The following is a 23,229-nucleotide window of genomic DNA, read 5'->3' on the forward strand; positions in this document are numbered from 1 at the left end:
GGGATGCAGGGGACTGGATGAGCTGCCTGAGGGTCCGCTGGGCAGGGGACAAGATCAGGAAGGAGATGAAGCCCCCCTCTACCCCCAGGAAGGCAGGAAGGAGATGAGGAGGAGGAATCAGATCAGATCAGATGGGTGGACTGACCTGCGGGCGAGAGAGCCAGAGAGGGAGGGAGGAGGAGGAAAAAGGGAGGCGCAAGCAGGGAGCAGGAGCAGGGCTCAGTCCAGGAGGGTCTGGGTGGGGTGGGCGGCAGCAGGGTGGGGTGGTGGCCCTGCTGACACCTGTCTGTCTGTCCTGTGTGTGTCTGTCTTGGCCCCTCTGCCTGCAGGGCCGACTCCACCATGGACTGTAGCTGCGTCTCTGATCTTCTCTTCGCCCCGCCCGCCCTGCCGGCTCTCTGGACCCCAGGTAACTGGCCCCAGCCCCCCACCCCTCCTAGGTTGGTGCCCCCACTTACTATCCCTCCGGGTCTCAGGGTCTCTCTTTTGGGTATCAGTCAGCGTCCCCCCACCCCCGAAACTTGATTAAAAACTTCCCAGCTGTATCCCCTGACGCCTGCCTGTGAGGAGTGGGGAGCTGGGGGTCTTTTGGATGGTAGAAGAGGGATAGGGGTGTGGAGTCTCAGTGCTGTGGACCAGGAGGTGTGGGGTGGGGTGGGGACAGGTTCTGGGGGCACAGGGATGGAGATTGGAGGGGCACTTGCCTGAACTGCTCAGTTCAGAGAGGACCTGGCCAGCAGGAGGACCAATGAGTTAGAAGTGGGTGCTCACTCCACGGGAGACTGAGCTTGTGTCTGGTTACACTTGGGTTTCCGGGAGGAGTCACATCAGGGATCTGGCCGTGTGTGTGTGTATTTGTCTATGACATCTGTGTGTCTCTGGCCTGGGTGTGTCATGCCTGTGGGGCGTGTGAACAGGGTGGGGTGGGGTGGGTGTCTGCCCAGCTCACCAGCAGGGTTAGCCTTCTGATTCTTTTCAGATCTGTCCTGTGATGTGGGACATGCCCAGCGATGTCTGGGTGCATCTGGGTGGTCTGAGTGGGTGCTGATCCTGGGCTTCACTGTGGGGGTTCAGAGCCCAGCCTGGTATCATACTGGACCCCCACCCACATACCAGCTGCCCCCCCACCCCAACAGGGTCCAGCCCCTTCCTGCATCTCTTGCTTTTCAGCTTCTTAAGGACTCACTTTGTGCTCCTAGGTCTGGGCTTTCTGAAGTGGGGTGGGGACACCAGAGGCTGTGGTATAGGGATGGGGCTGGGGGCAGAGCTGGGGGTGAGGTGTTTGTTTCCACTCTACAGCTGGGATGTCTGGGTGCCTGCATGTGTAGCAGGTTGCCCCCCCCCCCCACACACACGTTGTCACCTGTAGGCATCTGTCAGGCTGCTGCTGTGGTGGCCTGAGGTAGACTCAGGGGTTTGGGTGTCATTTCAGTCTCTATCACATTGGGTGTGACTTGGGCCTTGTGCGTGTGTGGTTGGACTGTGGCTGGGCCTTCAGTGACAGATGTGATTGTGCTGTGACTCAGGGTATGCAGTGTTGGGTGGCTGGGAGGACCTGGCAGCCGGGCTGGGGCTGGTGTGTCTGCCTGGATGGTGTGTTGTGTGGGGCTTCTGCCAGCAGGGGTGTGGCCCTCTGGCATGCTCCCGTGGGTGAACAGATGTCTGCGTGACATGCTGTCTGCTGAGGGCAGCTGTGGGCACACGTGCCCGTACACCCAGCCTGGACTGCCCTCAGTTGGGCGGACATCGATGGGTATGAGGGGACAGAAGGATCGAAAGGTAATAATCACTGATCAGAACCGAGGCTCAGGAGTGAACACAGTGCCAGCCTGGATGTGCCGGGGTGGAGATGACACAGGGGACAAGGGACAGGGATATTTCAGAGACCTCACCGGGGGAGAAGCTGACATTGAAAGAGGTATCAGGATGCAGAAAACTGGCCTTCCCCCTAGAGATGGTGAAGTAGGGCGATCAGGCAGGAGGGGACCCCAGGGAACAGGCTTCCCTGACAGGATGAGGATGGGCTGCTTGGGATTAGAAACCAGGCCAGGAGAGGTGGTATCTGGAGGGTGGGGGCTTGGTTCCTGGAGGTATCAGTCTGCAGCTAGGGGCTGCTCAGCCAGGATCTGATGTCAGGACCCTGGGTCCAAGCAGGACCCCAAGCCCAGACTTGGGAGTCCAGTCCTGACCTGGGGCCACCCCCCCCCCCGCCCCTGCCCTCCAGGGTTTGCCTTCCCCGACTGGGCCTACAAGCCGGAGTCCTCCCCAGGCTCTCGGCAGATCCAGCTGTGGCACTTTATCCTGGAGCTGCTGCAGAAGGAGGAGTATCAGGGAGTCATCGCCTGGCAGGGGGACTACGGCGAGTTCGTCATCAAGGACCCCGACGAGGTGGCCCGCCTCTGGGGCGTCCGCAAGTGCAAGCCCCACATGAATTATGACAAGCTGAGCCGGGCCCTGCGGTGAGGAGGGGCTGGGGCCTGGCTTCCCACCTGGCCCCCTTCTTCCCAGGAGTTGTCCCCCTTCTCTCAGTGCCACCCCCCAGCACCCGGGGTTCTGCCCCCGTGAAAACCTGATGATGGCAGGCTGAGAGGAAGAGGTCCTGGGGGGGAAGTGGGGTGTCACAAAGGACAGCCTCCCACCCCCCCCATACCTCCCTTGCTCTGTGACCTTGGGTGAAGGGCCTTCTTGGAGCTTCCGAAGTTTCCCGATTGTGGTGCTTTGTGGGGCAACAGGGAGCCGCGGGTTAAATATCTGGCTGCTAGCTGAAAGGTTTGTGGTTCAAACTCACCATCTGCTCCTCGGGATAAAGATGAGGCTGGCTGTCCCAGAAACCCTAACAGGGTGGTTATGAGTGAAAAGGGTGGCAGGCCCCAACCCTTCACCCCCTTAGACCCCACCCCCACGCCCCAGCATTCCCTGTTCTGCCCCACAGCTATTATTACAACAAGCGGATTCTTCACAAGACCAAGGGGAAGAGGTTCACCTACAAGTTCAACTTTAGCAAAGTCGTGCTGGTCAACTACCCATTGCTGGACGTGGCAGCGGCTGCCACTGGCTCCCCCCTCTTGCTGGCCCCTGGTCCCTTTGGGGGCACCCCTGGACCAGATGCGCCTCCCCTCACCCCCGAGGTGAGTAGGCATGCCAGGGTCCTGGCCTGGGGTGCTTGGTGAGTTCTGGGGGTGGGCATCCTCCTGAGCAGCACCGACCTACTCTGCAGACCCTGCAGTCCCTGTTCTCTGCCCCGCGGCTGGGAGAGCCAGGGGCACGCACGCCCCTGTTCACCTCTGAGACGGACAAGCTGCGCCTGGACAGCGCCTTCCCGTTCCTGGGCTCAGGTGAGAGCCCAGCTCAAGTGGCTGGGGCAGGGCACGAGTGAGGTGGTGGTGGTGTCAAGGTGCATGTGGGTGGGGTGCAGACTGGAGGGTGTTAGGGTGCTAAGCTGGGAGGCAGTGACGGTGGGTAGCAGGAGATGCTTCAGGGCCCTGTGGAATGGGACGCTGACGGGCAGGGCAGAAGCGGGGAGGGGGGCATCCGTTACCAAGCTCCATGCAGCTGGGCTCTGCATAGGGTGACCCAGTCTGACCCTCCTGTCCCTCACCAGGTGCCACTGGCTACTCCAAGCCCCCAGGCCTGCTGGGTCCCTATGGCCGTTCCTTCCCAGAGTATCCTTGGAACTTTAACCCGTACCTCACTGGCCCCTTCCCCAAGCTGCCCACCTCTCTGTACCCACCCCATTTCTACCCCAACCCTCTGGCTGGGTCCCTGGGACACCTGCCCTCAGCAGGGTCTGGTGGAGGGCCTGCAGCTGCACCCCTGCTGGCGGCCACTGGCGAGGGCCCGGGCCTCGAGCGCCCCTCGAGCTTGGCAGGGGCTCCCCGGTTGGCGCTGCCAGGGGCTGGGGGCCCGGAGACCTCGCTGGGAGGGAAGGACAGCGACTCGGAGCTGGAAATTACTGACGTCAGCGGCTGCAGCTCCGACAGTGAGGGCGAAGAGGGGCTCCCTGTGCCTCCCAAGGTCAAGGCAGGCAAAGGGGGTGTGGGCAGCTGAGCAGGGGGTGGGCGCCAGGCCAGAGGTTGCCTCTGAGGCTTTTCTGGCCCCACCACCAAGGCCCAGGCCCTACCCTCTAAGGCACCCTCTAAGGCCAAAGACCTTGTGGTCCCCGGGCTCCTTCCCCATGTACAGAATGGGGTTCCCGCCTCCCCGTCCATAGGGGCAGGGAACATGATGGCCCCTTAGGCCTCTTCCCCGGGACCCAGCTGGAGAGGGGTCCCCACCCAGCCCTACTCCCAAAGTGCAATATGGCGCTCAGCCTCCCTGGCCCCCCCCTTCCCCCCCGTGCTGTGACTTCCGTGTGTGTGCAGCGTTCTGAACCCCTCCCCACACAGGCCCCCCTGAGGACAGGGAGCTCAGAGCAATAACCCCGCCCCCAGCCCCACCCAGGAGGGGCCCTCCCCCTACCAGCCTCCCACAGCCACCTCCAGAGTTTACTACAAAAAATAAAGACCAGAAATGAGAGTGGGCTGTGGCTTGCCCCTCAGCGCCGTGGGGGATGCAGGGGGGGTGTTGGTAACTGGTGAATGCGTGACCACTGGAGAAAGATAGGGATAGCAGGTCTCTCGGGCCTGTGGGGTGCAGACAGGAAGGCACCGCCAGGGTATCAAATGAGGGCCCCCGCCCACCCCCTACCCTGCCCCACACACATACACACAGACCTCTTCTTAGATAATATATATTAAAAAATAAACCTCCGTTTCAGGGTATAAAAAGAGAGCAAAGGCACTTGGGGGGTGGGGGATGGAGGGGTGGCCCCCCAGACAATACTGAGATGGCCCATAAAATGATGGTCACTGTGGTGCCCCCCTGGAATGAAGCCCTGAGTCCCCCAAGCAGAAGCAAGAGGGTGAGGCGACCAGGGCCAGTGAGAGGGTGGGGGCAGTGAGCTCCACCAGGACTCTCCCAGGAGTGGCCCCTGAATCGGGGCCCTCTAAGGCCCGGATGTGGTGATGCTGCGGCTGCCATGCGTGCAGCGTGCGGGGAGGCCGGCAGCACGTCCTCTCCTGGCTCCTCATCCTTCTCACGAAAGGCCTGGGGGTGTGGAAGAGGGAGGGAGACAGGGGGATGAAGGGAGAAACACAGAGCCAGGTAGAGATGGAGAGAGAGGCACAGAGCCAGGGAGAGACAGAGAGCGAACAGAGACATACAGGGAGAGATGGAGACACAGAGACAAAAAGAGGGAGAGAGGGAGAAATGGAGAGAGATAAGGAGACACAGGGAGAGATAAGGGGCAATGGAGAGAGATACATAGAGATAGGGAGAGACAGAAATGAGAGGGAGAGATATATACGAAGAGAAATGGAGAGAGAAGGGGAGATGAAGAGTGAGAGGGAGACACAGAGGAGATATATAGAGACAGGGTTACACAAAGCAGGGATTGGGAGAGACACACACACAAACACACACACACACACACGAGAGAGAGAGAGAGAGAGAGAGAGAGAGAGAGAGAGAGAGAGAGAGAGAGAGAGAGACAGGCAGACACAGAGACAGAGAAGCCCCAGAGCAGGAGGCCGCACAGTGGGGCCATAGAAACACAGTAGACAGTTGGAGGCCCAGAGGTGGGGAGATGGAAAGACAAGGAGAAACAGGTGGGGCTGTTGGAGAGGAGCACCTGAGGCACCCCCACCTTCCCCTCACCCCCTGCTCACCTTCTAGGGGTGGTGGCCTCAAGTACAGCCGGGTTGAGGAGCGGCGTTCCCACCAAGCTGAGTCAGGAGGAAGCGCAGGCGACAAAACTCCTCTTCCATCTCCTGATTTGGGGGTGGTGGTGGTCACCCATGAGTGGTTTCCCACTGAGCGCCCCCCACAGTGTTTGCACAGACCCGAACCCCCCCACCTGCCACACCTCCAGCCTCTTCACTGTCTCCTCCAGGCTGAGCAGCTTCTCCTGGACCTCCTGGGCCTGCACTGTGCTCAGGGGGCCACCGCTGGGGGCCCTGTCCCCTTCTTGGGGCTGCCCCACCCCACTGTCATCCTCGGCAGGTAACAGGAGCTGCTTCAGGGACATCACTAGAGACAGGGTGGAGGTTCAGAAGGAGAAGGGGGTTGCTCAGGGGCGCTAGAGATGAGGTACAGGCTGGGGCTGTGCAGCGATTGGAGACAGAACTAGGAGGCAGGGCCTAGGCTGGAGCAGCACAGGGGCTAAGGAAGGTCCCGGGGTGCAAAGGAAGAAGGTCTGTCCCCTGACACAAACCCATAAACTCGAGGTGTTTAGTGAGGGCAGTTTCCTGGTGATGTGGTGCAGTGAATTGAAAATGGGCCATTTTTCCTTTAGCTCCCCCAAAGCACTCCTTGGTCAGAGGGGCTCTCAGGGTGCAAGGTTTCAAAGGTGGGGAGAGGCTTTGAGGGCAGGAGCACAGGATGTGGGGGGGGTCTTGGGGCACAGGGGGCTCTTGAGTTACAAGGAGGGAATAAATAGGGTTTGGCGTGTGGTAGGCTGGGCACAGGGCAGGGTGGGGCCTCTGGGGCTCAGAGTGGGGTGGGCTTGGGTTCTCAAGGTACAGGGGGGAGGGCTCAGATTCAGAGTAGGGTGGGTTGGGGAATTGAGGGGGGTGGGTTGGGGGTACCTTTCTGAAGGGCAGTGGCAGCAAGCTGGCCCTCGGGGCTTTGTCGGCAGAAGGGCAAAAGGTCGCTGAGAATTCTCTCCACTCGGCCTGGAGGTGGGGCACGGGGGGCGGGGGGGGGAGGGGAAAGATGGGATGCTCAGCTCCTGCTGGGCTTCCATTGGAAGCTGCCCATCCCACGTGACCCCCATACCCCGGGGGTCTCACCATCGACAGGAGGCGGTTCTCGGCCCCCACCGTTACTGCTCTCAGAGCTGCTGAGCAAGGGTCCCCGAGTGCTGGGGAAGGAAGTGTGGGTGACTCTGTGTCCCCAGCCCCAGGTGGAGCAGGGAGGAGGCAAAGGAGCAGGAGGTGGGAAGTCAGGGGGTCCAGAGGGAGACAAGCAACCAAAGGCCTGGGGTGGGCGGCAGATGATGGGCAGTGGCTTGGACACAGGATTAGGGTGTGCCCCCAGCTGCCTCTCAAACCCCCCTCACCTGCTGGGGCTGGGCCTGGGCTTGGGGCGGGAGGCAGGGGCAGGGACCTTCAGGGATCCAGCTGTTTCAGTGATGAGGGTACACCAGCTGTGGAGAAGAGTGAGGGCCTGTGGGGGTCCCACCCCACCCAACCTCCTCCCTCATGGCTGCCCCCAAAATCCCAGTGCCACGCCCTCCTCCCAGCCCCAAAAGGAACTGGCCCTCACTTCTTGCGCTCAGACACAGTCTGAGCCACCAGCTCGTATATCTGGGCCTCCTGGTCCCAGGTGAAAATGACGTAGAAGGCTTTGTGATCTGTGAGAGGGAGAGGGGAAGCTGGGGTTCAGAGCCCGTGTCACTGCCTTGGGTGCCACCACCCATGACAGGGCTCACTCAGAGGCCTGGCTTTGTGCTGACTCAGTTTACCTCGCTGGTCTCCCAGGAAACATCTGTGCTCTGCCCCAGTAGCAAGTCCCTGGGGCTCTGCTAGTCAGGACAGCCCCTAGCAACCCCCTCACCCCCATGCTGGTGTACACCCCCCACTCCTCAGGTCTTCCCTACAACCTACGCGGACGCTTGAGGGCTTTTCAAGAACACTGCCCAGTACAGGCCCGTCCACTGGGTGACAGCCTGGCCCCGGAGCCCAGGCTCACCGGTGGCCACCTCGCGAGTCATGGCCGATGTGAGCCGCAGTACTGGCCGCAGCATGGTCTTGCCGTCGGGCGTGGGCGTCAGTGTGCGGCTGTGGGACTTGAGCAGCAGCCGCTCATCCTGGCGCTGGAGCAGCAGCAGCAGGTCGTCCAGCAAAAGCACGTGGACCTCTGGGGGCGGGGCAGCCAGGTCTCAGCCCAGCCCCCACCCAGACCCCGCCCCCCCCCCACCTCGGCCCTCGAAGCCAGGTGCTCACCCACAGCCTTGTCTTTGGTCACCCGCCACGTTAGTGGGCCCTCGTGGACTAGCTTTTTCTTGGTGATGTCCAGATTCTGGGGGCCGGAAGGAGATGTGGTTCCACGTGGAGAGGAGGAGCTCGGACGGAGGGTAGGGGGAGTTGAATGGGCAGAGGGTCTGCAGGACCATGGGGTGGGGGCTAGAGGGGCCCAGGGCCATTCTCGCCAAATCAGAGAACTCCTCCGGCAGCAGGGCCAGGGGCCACCAGGTGACCCAGGCTCACCTTGAACTCACTCAACATGGGGTCGCTGCTCTGCCGCAGATGGGACAGGTCCAGGCGCCGCTGGTAATCCTTGAGCCTCTGGAGTAGGGAAGAGAACGTTGGGAGGGCACGAGGAGGGCTGGGGGTGGAGCCAGACCCAGACTCAGCTTCCAGACACACCACTCGGTGACCAGCTCACCAGCAGGTCCTCCATGTCGCGCACGGCCTGGTTGACATGGTGCAGGATTTCCCGGCAGCACTCGGCCGCCTTCTCCACTTGCACCCGTTCCAGGGACTCTTCTGTAGGCGAGGTGAGAAGGGGCCCTGAGTCCCGGCCCCAGAGGCTCCTGGGTACTCAGCCAGGTGCGAGGGGGCAGAGCTGAGACCCCGGTGCCCCGTACCTGTGTTCTGCTCGATACTCTGCAGCAGCAGGGGGTACTTGGTCAGGCGCTGCATCTCCGTGGGGATCATGTCCTTCAGCTGCAAGCGGCGGCACCGGGGCCGGCTCTCGGCTTCCTAAGAGGACCGCAGGGTAAGGGAGCCTGGATGCTGGCCTTCTCCCAACCAGCTCCCCCTAGGACTTGGGAGCCTGCCCGTACCCCCCACCCCCGTGCACGTAGGCAGCAATCACCTGCACGAAGGCACCGAAGCGCGGCTCCTTGCGCTGCTTGGCTTTAAGCTGCTCTAAGGCAAAGGACTGACGGCTGCAGAAGCGCGAGGAGATCTTCTGGAACCAGGAGCCCTCGGTGCCATCAAACTATAGCGAGATTCAGGCCAGGGAGGGCGACTCAGGTGGGGCAGACATGCGCAAGGATCAGTGTGTGGGCAGGAGCCTGCACTAGGAGCCAGGGCAGAGCCCTGACCACGGGCTGAGAGGCCTGGCCTCTTGTGTCCTGCGTGGGGTGGGGAGTTGGGGTCTGGAGTCCAGGTCCCTGGCAGGGTTGCCATCTGAAGGGCCAGTGGTTGAAACCTACTAGCCGCTCATGGGAGAAAGGGGAGGCAGTCCCCGTAAAGTCGGACCGCCTGGAACCCCAGAGACAGTTCTATCCTGCCCCATGGGGCCTGGGGGGGGCGGGGCTTGACCGACAGGCAGCGGGTCGGCTGGCAGGTGGGCCCGAAAGGGGAGACCCTTACACGGGCCAGTAGCACGTCTCCGATCTCCTCGATGAGGTAGCCACTGTCCTGTCTCCGCTTCATCAGGCTGTCCAGGAACAGGGCTGTGGGGCAGTGGGGGTATGTGTGTGAGGACCCCAGGGCAGGTGGAGCTGGGGGTGGAGGGCGGGGCGCCCAGTGCCTAGGCCTGATGCGATGCGGCAGCAGGGGGGTGCGGTGCTGCTGTTGCGCCAGCCCGAGGCGGCGGCGGGCACTCACAGTGCACCTCGATGAGCTCGTCCAGGCTGGGAAAGATGTTCTGCAGGTCCTCCAGCGGGAAGAAGCCGGCGTCCGCCATGGGCTGGTAGAAGAGGTCGTGCAGCACCCGGAGCATGCGCACGTGCGCCGCCTCCGTCACCAGCAGTTCTGTGGGCCAGGGAGGGGGAAGGAGCGCTGCTGCTGGCTGGCAATCTCAGAGGCCGGCGGCCAGGGCTGGGCAGGTGGCCGACTCCTCCCACAGCTTCAGGGTTGGCATCTGCCCCTGGGGCAGTCACTCTGCCCCACAGTGTTTCTGAAAACTGTCAATCTTTCGGAATCCAAGGGCCTCATCTTTCACCTGGGCGGACTGCTGGGTTCAAGGCACTCTGACCTCAGCTAGCAGCTGGCTGCTTAACCACTAGGCCACCAGCACCCCTTTACCCTCACATAACCCCTTTGTGATTGAGCCGCTTCCCACTCCCAGCGATCCTAGGGGGCAGAGTACGACCCCGTTAGGTTTCTGAGGCCATAACTCTTCAGGGGAGCAGACAGCCTCATCTTTTTCCCTCGGGGAAGCTGGTGGGTTTGAACCACCAACCTTGGGGTTTGCAGTCCAGCTCATAACCCAACGCACGGTCCATATCCTTGTCCCTCGGAATGTCACTCGGGATTTCTTGGGCGACTTGCCTCTCTCTCTCTGCCGTGACAGTCAGCTAGGGGGACTCCTGGCCCTGGCTTGCCTGGCGGTTCAGGGTTTTCTAGGACCCAGGGCCTATGTGTCATAATTTTAAAAGCCCAGGGCCAACCAGGTATTGGATCATCCACCCTCCAGCAAACCTGCAGCTGGTGTTTGGCACCCACCCTGACCTGGAACTTTCTAAGTCTTGGTTCCAGGTAGAAAGTTTTTTCCTAACCTCAGGTTCAGGGGCCACCCTCCGAGGGTCCATGCAGGAATTCTAGGGTCCCCAAAGTGGCCTGCGACACAGGCACCCCTGTGTGTCCTGTATGCGCTGTTCTGGTTAGAGGAAGTGCCTGGGATTCCATCCACTGTGGCAGCGGCCAGCCACGTCGGGGTCTTTAGACCCAAGTTCATGACAATGTGACCAGAGGCAGCGTGTTGTCTGTCCAACTGGCTGCATGCCAAGCCTTCAACAGCCTGGTGTGGCCAGTGGCCACCGCGCTGCTGCTGGGCGGTACACATGGAGCACGTTTCCATCGTCTAGAAAGTTCTCCGGGTTAGTGTGGACATTCCCATTACTGCCACCCGAAGGGAGTTCACCTCCTGCTCTAAAAACTGGCCCCGGAGCCCTGGTGGTGCAGTGGTTATGCAAAGTCAACAGTTCGATCCCCAGCGGCTCCGCTGAAGCAAGATGAGGCTGTTTGCTCCCATAGAGACGGACAGCCTTAGAGACCCCACCCAGGGTCACTCTGACTCAGAGCCACTCGATGACAGTGGGGTTGACAAACAGATTGAGTGCCTTGCTGATGACTGGTTCCCTGTAAGTTGGCGGCTAAGGAAGCTCTTTAGCCCAATACCCACCCACCCCATCCCCCGACCCCCAATTACTAAGCACAGAAAATTAAGATGAAGGTGACAGGCATCAAACACAAGCAAGCACTAATATTTCTGCATCCCTTCCCAAGCTTTCCCGCCAGGAATCTTTTTTCCCCCCCCTAAGGAAACCCTTCTTCATAATCTCTCTCTCTCTCTCTCTCACTCACACACACACACACACACACACACACACACACAGCCATGGAGCTGATTCTGATGCTCAGGGGTCCCACAGGCCCCCATAAAACGCTTCTCCCCTCATCCAAACCTCATCGTCTCTCCAGGACAGGTTCTCGGGGTGGGAACTATTGCTACCTCTCTCCCAAGCAAAGGGCAGAGGCTTACGCGATCACGTAGTTTTACATGCCACTTTCCCAGCACAGCCCACGTGACTAAGGAGCGTTTGGAGCGGTCCCCCTCGGTCCCTTGGAGGGGCCCACGTAATCTCCCATACCAAATGGCTGTCACATGTTGCCCTCTGTTGGAAAGAGCCTGCCTTGGCGCACTCTGTGGGGATGCACACGGTGGTACACAGGTGTCTGCGGCCCTGCCTTCACCAGAGCTGGGTGGTGTCCTGGCCACTCACCGCTGATGACCTCCTGCCGCTTCACCTGGCTCTTGGGCAGGCTGTGCAGGGTGGCCGGGGGCACCAGCTCTCGCCAGCCAGGGGGCTCTTCTGGTTCCAGCTCCAGGCCCGCCCGCCCCGGCTCCCCCTCCTCTCCAGGTTCGGGGCTGTGAGGGCAGAGACCGTGTCAGGCCCCCCGCCTGGGATGTTCTGGAGGGAGCCCTCCGCTCCCTGGTTCTGCAGCCCCTAGGTGGCCACAGCATTCGATGCCCCAGAATTAGGGGACCCCTAGCTGAGCGACCCTGACTCTCAGACAGAAGCATCCCACCCAGGCTCTTGTGACCAAGCTGGCCCTCAGGGACCTCAGCGTCCGATGCCCGGTCCTCTGACTCGTCCCCACCCCCATCCTCCCTGACTCTGGGCTGCCTTGGGGCAGGGGAGGGGTGACGTACGTGGCTCGTCGGGCAGGGCCAAGCACAGCTGTGGCGGAGCTGGGGTCCATGTCCACGTCACTCCGGGAGCGGCCCCCACCCCGGCCCTTAGCCCCGAGGCTGCCCCGGGAAGGCCGGCGGCGGTCACTCACCCGCAGGCTCTCTGAGCGCCCCAGACGCCCCGACAGCCTGGGCCCCGAGACCAAAAACAGCCAGGCAGAGGCCAGGACAGAGACACAGGGAGACCAGGACAGGGACAGACAAGAAAGGACCAGGACAGGGACAGAGCCACAGGGACCAGGACAGGGGCAGACAAGGAAGGACCAGGACAGGGGTAGAGACAAGGGACCAGGACAGGGACAGACAAGGAAGGACCAAGACAGGGGCAAAGTCACAGGGACCAGGATAGGGTCAGAGACAAGGGGCCAGGACAGGGACAGACAAGAAAGGACCAGGGCAGGGTAAGAGACAAGGGGCCAGGACAGGGCCAGATTTGGGGAACCAGGCAGGGAAGGGGGGCGTCCAGGACAGAGGTCAAACATGCAACAGAAGAGAAAAGAGAGAATCAGAGGAGTGGTGGGATTTGAGGGGGTGGGGGTCAGGAGGTATCCTGAAAATTGGCAGGGAACGGGGAGGGGAACCCTGCATGGACATAGGCCTGACCCCCTCCCTTCCCTGAGGGGGCAGCGGGGATGGAGGGGAGGAATTCAATACTTAGCTCTTCCACTGGAAGGGTGATGTCCCCCCCACCCGGGTGGGGTGGAGGGGAGGGGTGGCCCATGGGAGAGGGGAGGGGCTGGGGGAAATGGGGGAGGGGCTGGCCCTCCCCCCACCCAGGGCCCAGACACCCACCTCTTCCACCTTCTGGGGAGAGAGGGGCACAGGGTCAGAGATGGACCCAGCTGGAGCCCAGCCCACTGACCCACCCCACCTCAGGGGTCCCCAAAGCAGCAGCACAAGGACAGGCAGGGGGCAGATCCTGGCCCCCCACTGTGAGGGGGACAGGGCCCCCAGGGCATGGAACACGAGGGGACATGGGGGCTCCAAGTGGGGGGGGCAGGAGAAATGAAAGAGGACTGAGGATGGGAAGGAGCTGAGAGAGACAGAGAGAAAGAGGAGAGAGACTGAGAAAGGAGACAGAGAGAGAAAGAGGAGAGAGACTGAGAAAGGAGACAGAGAGAGAAAGAGGAGAGAGACTGAGAAAGGAGACAGAGAGAGAAAGAGGAGAGAGACTGAGAAAGGAGACAGAGAGAGAAAGAGGAGAGAGAGAAACTGAGAGGTCTGGAAAGTGGGGGCGGGGAACTAGTCAGAAAGTGACAGCCAAAAAATGAGAAAAAGAGAGACAAATGAGGGAAAAATCCAGAGGGGAGTATGCCAGGCATGAGAATAGGGACATGGAAGGAGGGAAGGCATGAGGGGACAGGGACGAAGAGGGCGGTGGAGGTGGAAGGAGGAGATCGGAGAAGCAGCCCAGCCCGAGGGAAGCTGAGGAGACGCTCAGGGAGGCGCGGGGAGCAGGCAGGGGCAAATGGCAGCAGCTCTCCAACACCCACTCTCACACCCCTCCCGAGCTGGCACCCCCCCCACACCCAGCCCTGGGCACCTCTCTGTGTCAGCACCCTCCTCAGTGTTCTCGGGGGGCGCTGGGGGCTCCAGGCTTGTCGGGCCCTGCGGGGGTGGGTCTCCTACTTCCAGTGGGGGGTCAACACCTGGTGGGGGCCGAGGGGGAGAGTAAGGCTGGCTAGAAGGCCCTCCAGGTCAGAGGTCACGCTCTCAGTGCTCCCAGGGCCTCCCTTCCACCAGGATCCCCCACGGGAACGACGGGCAAGTAGAAAGACCCCTGAGCACGTGGCTGATGGCAGCTGGGGGGTCCCCACCTGGCCCAGGAAGCCCTCACCTGGTTCTCGGTCTGGGCCGTCTGTGGACACGGGGTGCAGGGAGATGCCAGGGGTGTCCTGCACAGGGGCCCCAGCATTCCGGTCCCGAGAGGGCACTAGGAGGCCCCCCTTCCGTTCCGTGGAGCTTGGCTTCTCAGCTGAGGGGTGGCGAGCGGTGGGGGAGATGAGAGTCCCGGAACTCAAATCCCAAGCCCCTTCAGTCCAGCCTTCTTGCCAACCCGAGGAGGGGTCCCAGGCTAGGGTAGGTGCTCCCCATCCTCCCATCAGGCCCTGGAGTCCAGGACCAGGCTGGACACCGGCTTCAGTATAATTACCTTCAGCCTCGACGACTTTGAGGTGTCGAAAATCTGGGATTGAAAGGAGATTGGGAGGAAGTGGTGGGGTGTGTAGAGAGTGAGGTGGGTGGGCTGGTGGGGCGGGCGGGGGCCAGGGCTCCTCACCAGGGGGTTCTCCCCGGTTCCAGCGGGCTGCGTCCAGGATGCTGCTCAGGCCTTTCTTGGTCTTGGGAGGCTCGTCCGACCGCCGGTTCCCTATTACCTGGGGGGTGGGGGGCAGTGGGGGAAGCTTAGAACTTCTGAGGCTCCAGCCAAGTCCCACTGAGATCTAGGTGTCCAAAGTCACAGCGCCCCCCCCACCCCCTCCCCAGAGAGAGGGCTCTGGAAAAGGGCCAGGCTTGAGGGTTTGGGAGGACACCTTTTTCCGGAAGAAGTTCCTCCCCGACTTCTTGTCCCCACTCTTGGTCCGCACCCCTAGGTGGCGCATGTACAGGGTGATGGCGCTGAGCACAGCGGCACTGTGAGGAGGGGATGCGGTCAGGGTGGCCGGCACGGTCGCTCATACTCACCGACTCACTCACAGAATGCACACAACACACACACACACCAACTCACAGAACATACACACCAGACACACACAACACCACACACTAACTCACTCACAGAACGCACACAACATACATATCACAGATACAACACCAACTCACAGCACAGTGACTCACTCACAGAACACACACTTACACCACACACACACACCAACTCACAAAACATACACACCAGACACACACAACACCAACTCACAGAACATACACACGCAGACACACACACACCAACTCACTCACAGAACAAACACAACATACACATCACAGATATAACACCAACTCACAGCACAGTGACTCACTCACAGCACACACACACCAACTCAGCAGAGTGACTCACTCACAGAACACACTCACACCACACACACACACACACCAACTCACAGAACATACACACGCAGGGACACATACACACCAACTCACTCACAGAACAAACACAACATGCATATCACAGATATAACACCAACTCACAGCACAGTGACTCACTCACAGAACACACACACAACACCAACTCACAGAATACACACTCACACACACCACCTCATTCACAGAGCACACCCCCACGACTGCCCTCTAGAGGCCAAGGCCTTGCTCTCCCAGCTCACTGCCCAGCCCAGCCCCAAGACCCCTTTCTACAGACAAGCTTCAAATGCACAGAGACAAGGCTCAGCCTCCAGCCCGTCTTCCCTTGGACGGAGCCCAGGCTCAAACGCAGCCCTCTTCATCCTGTCTGCTCCCCTCACCTCTTTTCTTCATCAGAAGAGATGGTGTGTCTGTAGGGAAAAGGAGGACGGCTGGAGGCACCCGCCCACCCGCCGTGTCCACACTGCCGTCCTCGCAGACAGGGCAGAGCAAGGATGGGACGGAGCACAGGAGAGGGACAGAGTGGGTGGCCGGGGTGGGGGGGACCCTCATGGGGGATGAGGGCACAGGAGTGATGAGGACGGGAGACAGTCCCCAGACAGGGGCAGGAGAGCCACTGACAACACCCAGGCCTGGGAGGGATTGCCTCAGCTGAGGGGCATCTTTCAGCCCAAACTCAAAACCTCCCCGCCGTCGAGTCAATGGCGACTCACAGGGCAGAACTGCCTCCGGGGGGTTTCCTCAACTGTCACTCTTCCCGGGAGTAGAAAGCCTCCCCTTTCTCCCATCTCTAAGCCAAAATAAACAAAGGCCAGAGTCCAGGGCCTCAAAGTCAGGGGAGGAGGCGGATAGAGGAGGGCACCTGGAGGGGGTGCGGGACGGGGGGACACGGACACTGAGGCAGCAGGAGGGGGTGGGGGGCAGAGGGACGTGGCAGTGAGAGGGGGTCCCACTCACTGCATCTCTTCCAGGTGGGCCAGCTGGCGCTCTGCCACATGCCGCTCCCGGGCCTCGTAGCTGGTGCGGTCGCGCCCGGCCCAGGCCTCCAGCTGGGTCAGCTCCTGCACCCAGGGCGTCATGCCCATGAGCCGCTTGGAGCGGAAGTCCTCCAGCTGCTGGCTGATGGCCGCCTGCTGGCCCTGGACCACCTCCTGCACGTAGCGCCGCTGCATGTCCTCCGGGAGGAGGTCCGGGCGGGTGCGGTCTGCAGGGGCACAGGGGGCTCAGGGTCGGGGCCGGCACCTTGTCCCAGGTCCCGCCCACTCTGGGGGGGGGGTGCGAGGGCTGCCACTGCCAGGAAGGGAGGGAGGGCTTGCTCTGCAGAGGGGGATTGTGGGAGTGGAGACCCCCATCCCTCTCCTTACCCAGTTCAAAGGCGACACAGGGAGGCACTGGCACCCGCAAAACCTGCTCAGGAGAGACAGGAGTGAAGAGGGTGGGGTTATGGCCCAGGACGAAGCAGTGAGGGGACCAAGGGCTCAAGAATGTGACAAGGGGAGCCATGTGGCTGAGAGGGGAATGGGGGCACAGTGTGGCCACGGGGGGAATGGCAGAGAGAACAGTGTGACTCAGGCAGGAATGGCGGGGTACAGTGTGTCTGTGGAGGAATGACAGGGGATGGGGGGCCATTATAACCAGAGGACACAGGCAGTCCAGGTGGCCAGAAGGTCCAAAGATGAACACTGCCCTCTGCTGGCCGGGAATGGGAGGTGCAGAGGAGCTGGTTGGGGGGGGGGGCGGGGAGAGAGAGGCTGCAGGGGGTATCTCACCGCTGTCTTCTCCAGGAAGCTGTGGTAGAAGTCCAGGAAAGCCTTCTTGGCCTCCTTGGGGCCCAGGGTGCCCAGCATATCCGCGTGCAAGCTGCAGAGCTGGGAGAGATGCAGGGGTGATTCCCCCGTTTCCCCCACACCACCAGCCAGTCCGTCCCTTTGGAGTGCCTGGAGCTGCCTGCAGGTCACCTCCCCGGGAAGGGCCCCATTCTCCCCACAGGCCAGCGTTTCCTGCTGCCCAGTCTCAATGCTGAGTCCAGGCGCTGCCCCCTGGCATCACCCGGCTCTGGTTCCCACTGCCCTCTAAAGCCCATGGAGACCCCATGCCAACTCTTGGTTGTTTCCAGACTGCCACCCCTGCCTGCGCTCACCAGGGGTCCCAGCTCAAACTGCTGCAGGGCCCCATGTTGCAGGAGGGCCAGGAGGTGGGCCGGGCGCCGCTTCACCTGCTCCAGGCTCTGGAACTGGCTGTTCTGCTCCTCAGAATTCTGGGAGTACAAGGGGGAGAAGGGGAGGTCTTGGGTCCGGACCTCATGCTTACCGAGGGGAAGGGTCCAGAGGTGTGGTGGGGATGTTAAGGCAGTAGCAGAGGCAGGTGTGGGGGGACTGAGGGGTGAGATGTCACCATCATCATAGCAGTGGGTGACGAAGACGAAAGGGGGCTCCCCTGCTGTGGGTGCGGGGACACAGGGGCTGGGGCAAGAGAAAGACTGCCAGAGGGGGCTCTGAAGGAGCCTTCCGGATCCCAGGAGGAAACGCCCCCCCCCCCCGCGGCTCCCCCCTCCACTCACGGTCTCCAGATCACTCTCGAAATCCTCATCCTCTGCCCCGATGATGCTGGGCACCAGCCGGAGGGGCCCGGGTGCCTGTGGGCAAGTGGGAGTGGCTTCAGCCCACAGGGCTCCCCACCCTGCAGCCCCAACCCCCTCGCCCTAGCAGTGGGCTGGCACCACTCACTCACCGCCCCTCGGGCCATGTCTTCCGCCTCCATGGGCTGGGCAGGGCTGGGCAAGAGAGGGGGCGTGGTTAGTGGCTACGGGGTGGTTACTCAGAGATTCCTGGCCCAGGTGTGAAGGTGCGTCAACAACCTCCCCCGTTGGGGCCTCCGGCTCAATGGGGCCTCTGTGTGGCTACAAAGCGCCCTTCAGAGGCCAGCGCGGGGCGGGGAGTCCCAGGACAGGGAGAGCCTGGTGTGGAGTGGGGGGCCTGAAGGCCCAGGGGGCCAGGGTCCACCCTAGCGCTGTGTCTGAGTGCCTGCCATTGGCGGTCTCTACTGGAGTAGGGGGCTGCAGCTCCAGAGTCTAAGGAGGAGGGGCTCTGCAGGGATGGGGCTCCCCACTACAGGCAGAGGGGAAAAGGAGACCAGTGGGGTGAGGGGGCTTTCCTCGGAGCGGGTCACAGGCTTGGGGCAGGATACTTGCTGCCTCTGACCCCACCAGCCCCACTTCCTGTGACAACAGGAAATCACACCGCAAACCCCCCAACCCCCAAACCAAACCCAGTGCCCGTGGCGGCATATCCTCACCCACCGACCGGCCCAGGTGGCCCTATAGCACGCAGTAGACCAGCTCCTCTGCTGAGTCGTGGGGCGGGGGGTGGGGAGGGGCTGCTCTGCTCATCTTTACAGGAGCACACAGCCTCATCTTTCTTCCCCGGAGCGGCGGATGGGTTTGAACCACTGACCTCGCAGTTCGTATGCCAACACTTAACCTGATTCCAGACTAGAGCTCCCTTCAGGGGTCACATGATTTCCATTCCCACCTGGCCTACTCTCCAGGGCGCTGGGCCTCTGCCCACCTGTGGCTTCTGCAGCCGCTGCTGTCCCTGCCCTTCTCTGTGGTGGTCTCAGGTGCTGCCTCTCCAGCTCACACTTGCCCCATCCCTGCAACTGCCCCCTGACTCTGGCCTCCCCTAGAGCCTCCTCCTGGCCCTGAGCCTCTCTACCACCCCCTGTGCCTTTAATGAGTCTGACTAATGCCATGGGCACCAGTGAGAAGGGTAGGGTTCACCATGGACTGCTCCCCACACAGCTCAAGGTTATTTATAACCCTTGGGCGGCTGGAGACCCACCCTTCTCCCTCTTCCACAGGCCTCCTGCTGAGCACTCAGCAGAGGAGTCCGGTAGGGTCCTAGTTCCACTTCTTGAACAAGGATGCTTTTCTGGAGTGGCTCCACGGTGCACCGCACGGGCAGCCCTTTGATTCTGGTTAATCTGGTCACAAGGTTGTACAATGTCGCCTCCAAAGATCTCCCGGGAATACATGTGTCAGGAGAACTCTCGTAAGGAGGGCCAGCCTGACAGGACACTTAGCCCCTGCTGGGCCCTGCTCAGAGCTCACGGGGCTCTCCCACAGTCACTCAGGTCACCCTCGCTCCTCGCGCCCACCCCCGGCTATTATTAGGTCCACTGAGGGGTGGAAAAATGTCTGCCAGGCCAACAGCTGCAACTCCTGGGCTGAACAAAGTGGCCCCGGGACAGGGAGGGTCCTCGCTCGTCCCACTCAGGGGCGGAGAGAAGGTTCAAGATTCCCAAAGGGAAACGGAGTCGCTGTCCATGATCCGAGCTGCTGTTCAGGCCTTGAACTATGCACCCAACACCTCTGTCCCCCTTATGCTCCGAGAGAGCGCCTGGACTAGCATGGCGCAGCCACCCAGTACTCCGCGGGGACTTGCCGGGCATAGCATTGTGGTCCTTCAGGCTTGAGCCCGCTCAGTGACCCCAGGTGCCAGCGAGTCGGTTCGGACTCACAGTGACCTTATGCACAACAGGAGCCACCACCCGGTCCTGTGCCACCCTCAGTTCCCTCTGCTGCAGCTGCGGGGTCAGTGACCCCGGGAGGTCATACTTCTGCTTCTTCTCATGTCACAGAGGGGGACAAGCAGAGCTGGCAAGGCCCAGGAATCAGACCTGAGCAGTTGGCCTCTGGAGTGTTAACCTTTAGTCACCAGGACACAGGGGCCCCAGCCCGCTCTATGGGAACCCACAGTTGCGCCAAAGCAACGAGGTCTCCTCGTGACGCCTCCGATACGGTGGCCTGGGAAGGACAAGCTGGGATGACTCAGCTGCTCCAGAGAGACCTGGAGCTCAGAGGGGGTTCTGGGAGACGGGTTCTGGGAGGGGTGATGGGGATCCGAAAGGCCTGGGAATGATCATTTGAAACTGTCCAGGGGTAGCTGGAGCTACAGGTAAGTGGTAGGGGGGGGAGCAAATGGAGGGGTGCTTTGTGCCTGGTGGCCTGGGGGGGGCAGTACAGGGTTAGAGTATCAGGGGAATAAGAACCCACAGCAAAATGGGCTCAGAATGGGTACCCCATGGGCAGGGCCAAGGGGGCCTCTGGGGGCCTTCTCCAAAAAACCAACTCCTGGTGGCTCCGGATAGAACTGGGTGGAATGGCTCCGGTGGGTTCCAAGATGGTAATTCTCTACCAGAGCAGAACACCCCATCTATCCCCTGGCTGGGTGCTTTAAAGGACCTAAAATAACAGAGAGGTCCCAGGAAGTCTACAGGGGACCTTGGAACCTGTAAGACCCACTGGTTTGACACTCGCTGAGTCTTTATCTTCAGGCTCCTTGAGTGGGACACACAGGTAACAGAACAGTTCACCCAAGGGCTGGTGGTTCAAACCCACCCAGGAGTGCTCAAAGAAGGGTCCTGGCGGGACTGCGTCCAGCAAAGCAATTCTGCTTAGCAACACACAGGGGCGTCCTGGGTGGGAAATGGATTTGGTGGCGGGTTTTTTTTTTGCCCTTTTGGTGTGTGGGGAGGTCTGCATTTGTGGTCATCCACCGGAAATGATGATCTCACACACAACCCGGAACACTTGACATTTTGTACCCTCTCTAGGCAGGGAAGGGAGGCATGTAATGCTGTCTAGCAGGAATGCTGTTAAACATCTTAACATCTTAAAAAAAAAAACCAAAAAACTAGTATCTTAGTATGCACAGGACGGCCCCATCCCCCCTCCAAAAGGAACTGCCTGTTCCTAACTGTCAACAGCTGGGGGGGTGGGGGGAGGCTGAGAAACCCTGGTCCACAGGCGTTGGCCTGGCCGCTGCCTGACGCACAGCAGAGGGGCCGAGGTGGGTCTGGGGCAGGTTGAAATGATCCAAAGCTTGGGGGCGGGCTTACAGAAGACAGCCTCAGGGTCCTCTGCGGGGACAGTGTGCTCAGCATATACAAAGGCCCCCGGGGGCCTTCGAAATCTTAAAATACGGATCTACTGAGCCCCTAAGGGGCCCTTAAGAATGCTTGAGGTCCCGGATTCTATTTGATACACGGCGCTCTACAGAAATTTGGGGTTCATACAAGGTCAGGATTCTGTAGGGGAATAACCAGCCCACAAGCCCCCCACCCCCACCCCGAAGACTTAAAGGGGCTGCAGAAATCGAGAGGTCGGTCCGGAGACTCGGAGGCTACAGGGCCCGGATTCTAATTCTAGAGGATGCTGTCGCTGAGGGGCCTCACGATTGTAAGAAGTCCGGTCTCCGGGGGCGGGGGTGGGGGGCGCTGCCCGTAAGACTTGCAATCTATTCAATCTACAGGGAACGTGGCGGGTCCACAGCAGCCCCGCATCTAAGTGGACGTGGCGGGTCTACACGCGCCCCCAATCCTACAGGGGATGTGATGGTGTGAACGGCCAGGCCACGCTGGGGCGGGCTCTGGGAGGCAAGCTCTGACCCCACCCGGGGCCGCGTTCCTCACCTGCTCCAGGTCGGAGAAGCCGCCGCAGCCGCCGGGACCGAAACCTCCGCGCTCCCGCTCCGGCCTCGCCCCCACCCTCGCGGCCGAGCCGCTCTAGTCGGCCTCGGCGTTCAGCTCCACTTCTCCCACCAGCCGCTCTAGCCCGACACTTGCCTGGCTTTTGCCTTCGCGACTCCACTCCTCCCCGTAGCCCGCTCTAGCTCGCCAGGGCGCCACGCAGACCAGATAGGGCCGCTCTGGCCCGTCTTGGAGGGCTGTCGTTTCCGGATCTCGACTGTCCGCGTCACGCTCCCGGGCCCCGCCCCACAGCTCTGCGCTCCCCGCCCAGGGGCGGGGATGGTTCCAGCCCGCGCAGCGGAGCTCGGGGAGACGTCCTAGTCGCGGACGGCCTTCGGCTCCAGGTCTCATCCCGGACTGAGGCGCTCCTCCCTAGCCTGCCTTCCTTTTGGGGCGAGCGGGGTTCTCAACGCTTGCAAACCTCCTCTGGAGCTGGGAAGCAAAACTCCCGGGGCTGAGCCCACCGTTGCCTTACTCATCCCATCTGTACATTGGGGGGTGAGGCTCCGGGTCTCGTCCACGCCCATTTCCTAGGACACAGTCAGCGACCACAAAACGCTTTCCAACATACCCTCCTGGCAACGTTCAGCTTCAAAGTGGCCTGAAGCGTGGCTTCCAACAAAGTTACGACTTTCCTTTTTAGGCAGTCTTAGAGCCTGCCTGGCTGGAGCAAGGCGCTCAGCAGAAAGCACCTGTGAGTTTCAGTAGCCACACAGCCGCAGGATGAATGCGCCCCGGCGCGAGTCGGTTCAGCTCCCCGAGCCTCAGTTTCCCCACCCGAACAAAGCGGGTGATTACCGGCCCTCCGCAGGGCAACTGGGAGGGTGTGACCCCGGCCCCGCACCCTGCATTTCCACCCACTAAGCGCTCGGCATGTAGGAATTCCCCGCCCGTGGTTCCCTTTGACAGGTGGGGAAACTGAGGCCCGGGGAGAGGCAGCCCTTGGCGCGCGCAGTGGGGCTCGGAGGAACGTCCCGGCCCCTCCAGCTCCGTCCCCACCTCCCCCAGCTGCAGAGGCGAGGGCGGCCGGGCGGGGCCTGGGGCGGTGTACCTGGTGTCCGCGCGGGCAGGTGACCGGCAGGGCGCCCGAGGTCGGGCTTGGCGATCCCCGGCCCCGCGTCCCCGCTCCCGCTTCCTGGCTCCGGCGGGGCAGGAAGTCGGGGCGTTTTTCCGGAGGCCCCCGCCTCGCCGCCCCTCCCCGCTTCCTGCCCGCGCCCCGCGCCCTCCCGGCACCTCCGCTTCCTTCCCCTTCTCACCGCCCGCCGCGCCCCGCCCCGCGCCCCGCCCAGCTCTGCAGGGGCTCCGCCCGGCGCCCGCAGGCTCCGGCTCTGCAGTCCTCACCCCGGCGGCGCCGGAGCGCCCAGGGCGGAGCGCGTGTGACTCTGCGCTGGTCCCCCCCGCAGCTACTGCCCTCCCGTGTCCTGTCCCCATTCAGGGTCT

At 61.7% G+C, this 23,229-nt stretch overlaps 2 protein-coding genes across 7 annotated transcripts; one reads left to right on the top strand and one right to left on the bottom strand.

Annotated features, from left to right (window-relative positions):
- Positions 1-342: 342 nt before the first annotated feature.
- Positions 343-4,047, top strand: ERFL (ETS repressor factor like). The gene is made up of 5 exons (XM_075536504.1): positions 343-409; positions 2,225-2,459; positions 2,933-3,128; positions 3,218-3,335; positions 3,602-4,047. The coding sequence occupies exons 1-5, from the start codon at positions 343-345 to the stop codon at positions 4,045-4,047; spliced, it is 1,062 nt and encodes a 353-aa protein (XP_075392619.1).
- Positions 4,048-4,715: 668 nt separating this feature from the next.
- Positions 4,716-22,998, bottom strand: ARHGEF1 (Rho guanine nucleotide exchange factor 1). Of its 6 annotated transcripts, XM_075536207.1 has the most exons (31): positions 22,841-22,998; positions 17,992-18,034; positions 17,822-17,896; positions 17,402-17,518; positions 17,031-17,129; positions 16,626-16,668; positions 16,219-16,465; positions 15,642-15,671; positions 14,718-14,817; positions 14,465-14,561; positions 14,339-14,371; positions 14,024-14,161; positions 13,730-13,835; positions 12,979-12,990; positions 12,148-12,315; positions 11,717-11,862; positions 9,597-9,743; positions 9,360-9,442; positions 8,857-8,982; positions 8,627-8,741; positions 8,425-8,525; positions 8,247-8,324; positions 7,983-8,058; positions 7,729-7,896; positions 7,303-7,390; positions 7,097-7,183; positions 6,828-6,898; positions 6,624-6,710; positions 5,903-6,066; positions 5,706-5,807; positions 4,716-5,085 (listed from the first exon to the last, which is right to left on the bottom strand). In XM_075536207.1, the coding sequence occupies exons 2-30, from the start codon at positions 18,019-18,021 to the stop codon at positions 5,724-5,726; spliced, it is 2,916 nt and encodes a 971-aa protein (XP_075392322.1). In that variant the 5' UTR covers positions 18,022-18,034; positions 22,841-22,998; the 3' UTR covers positions 4,716-5,085; positions 5,706-5,723. The 6 variants fall into 6 exon arrangements, with proteins under 6 accessions (XP_075392322.1, XP_075392319.1, XP_075392317.1 ...); XM_075536204.1 differs by lacking the exons at positions 12,148-12,315; positions 12,979-12,990; XM_075536202.1 differs by lacking the exons at positions 12,148-12,315; positions 12,979-12,990 and having other exon boundaries at positions 6,828-6,922.
- Between the last annotated feature and the right edge of the window lie 231 nt (positions 22,999-23,229).

The sequence above is a fragment of the Tenrec ecaudatus genome, chromosome 18 (genome assembly GCF_050624435.1).
Source record: "Tenrec ecaudatus isolate mTenEca1 chromosome 18, mTenEca1.hap1, whole genome shotgun sequence".
NCBI classification, from domain to species: Eukaryota; Metazoa; Chordata; class Mammalia; order Afrosoricida; family Tenrecidae; genus Tenrec; species Tenrec ecaudatus.

Bases quoted from the DNA above. Each gene is read 5' to 3' on its own strand.
- ERFL (XM_075536504.1), top strand. From the start codon at position 343: ATGGACTGTAGCTGCGTCTCTGATCTTCTCTTCGCCCCGCCCGCCCTG. The intron at 3,129-3,217 runs GTGAGTAGGCAT...CCTACTCTGCAG, and splicing joins CGCCTCCCCTCACCCCCGAG to ACCCTGCAGTCCCTGTTCTC. The intron at 3,336-3,601 runs GTGAGAGCCCAG...GTCCCTCACCAG, and splicing joins CTTCCCGTTCCTGGGCTCAG to GTGCCACTGGCTACTCCAAG.
- ARHGEF1 (XM_075536207.1), bottom strand. From the start codon at position 18,021: ATGGAGGCGGAAGACATGGCCCGAGGGGCG. The intron at 15,672-16,218 runs GTGAGTGGGACC...TTTTCCCTACAG, and splicing joins GCCCACCTGGAAGAGATGCA to ACACACCATCTCTTCTGATG. The intron at 14,372-14,464 runs GTGAGGAGCCCT...TTTCAATCCCAG, and splicing joins GAACCGGGGAGAACCCCCTG to ATTTTCGACACCTCAAAGTC.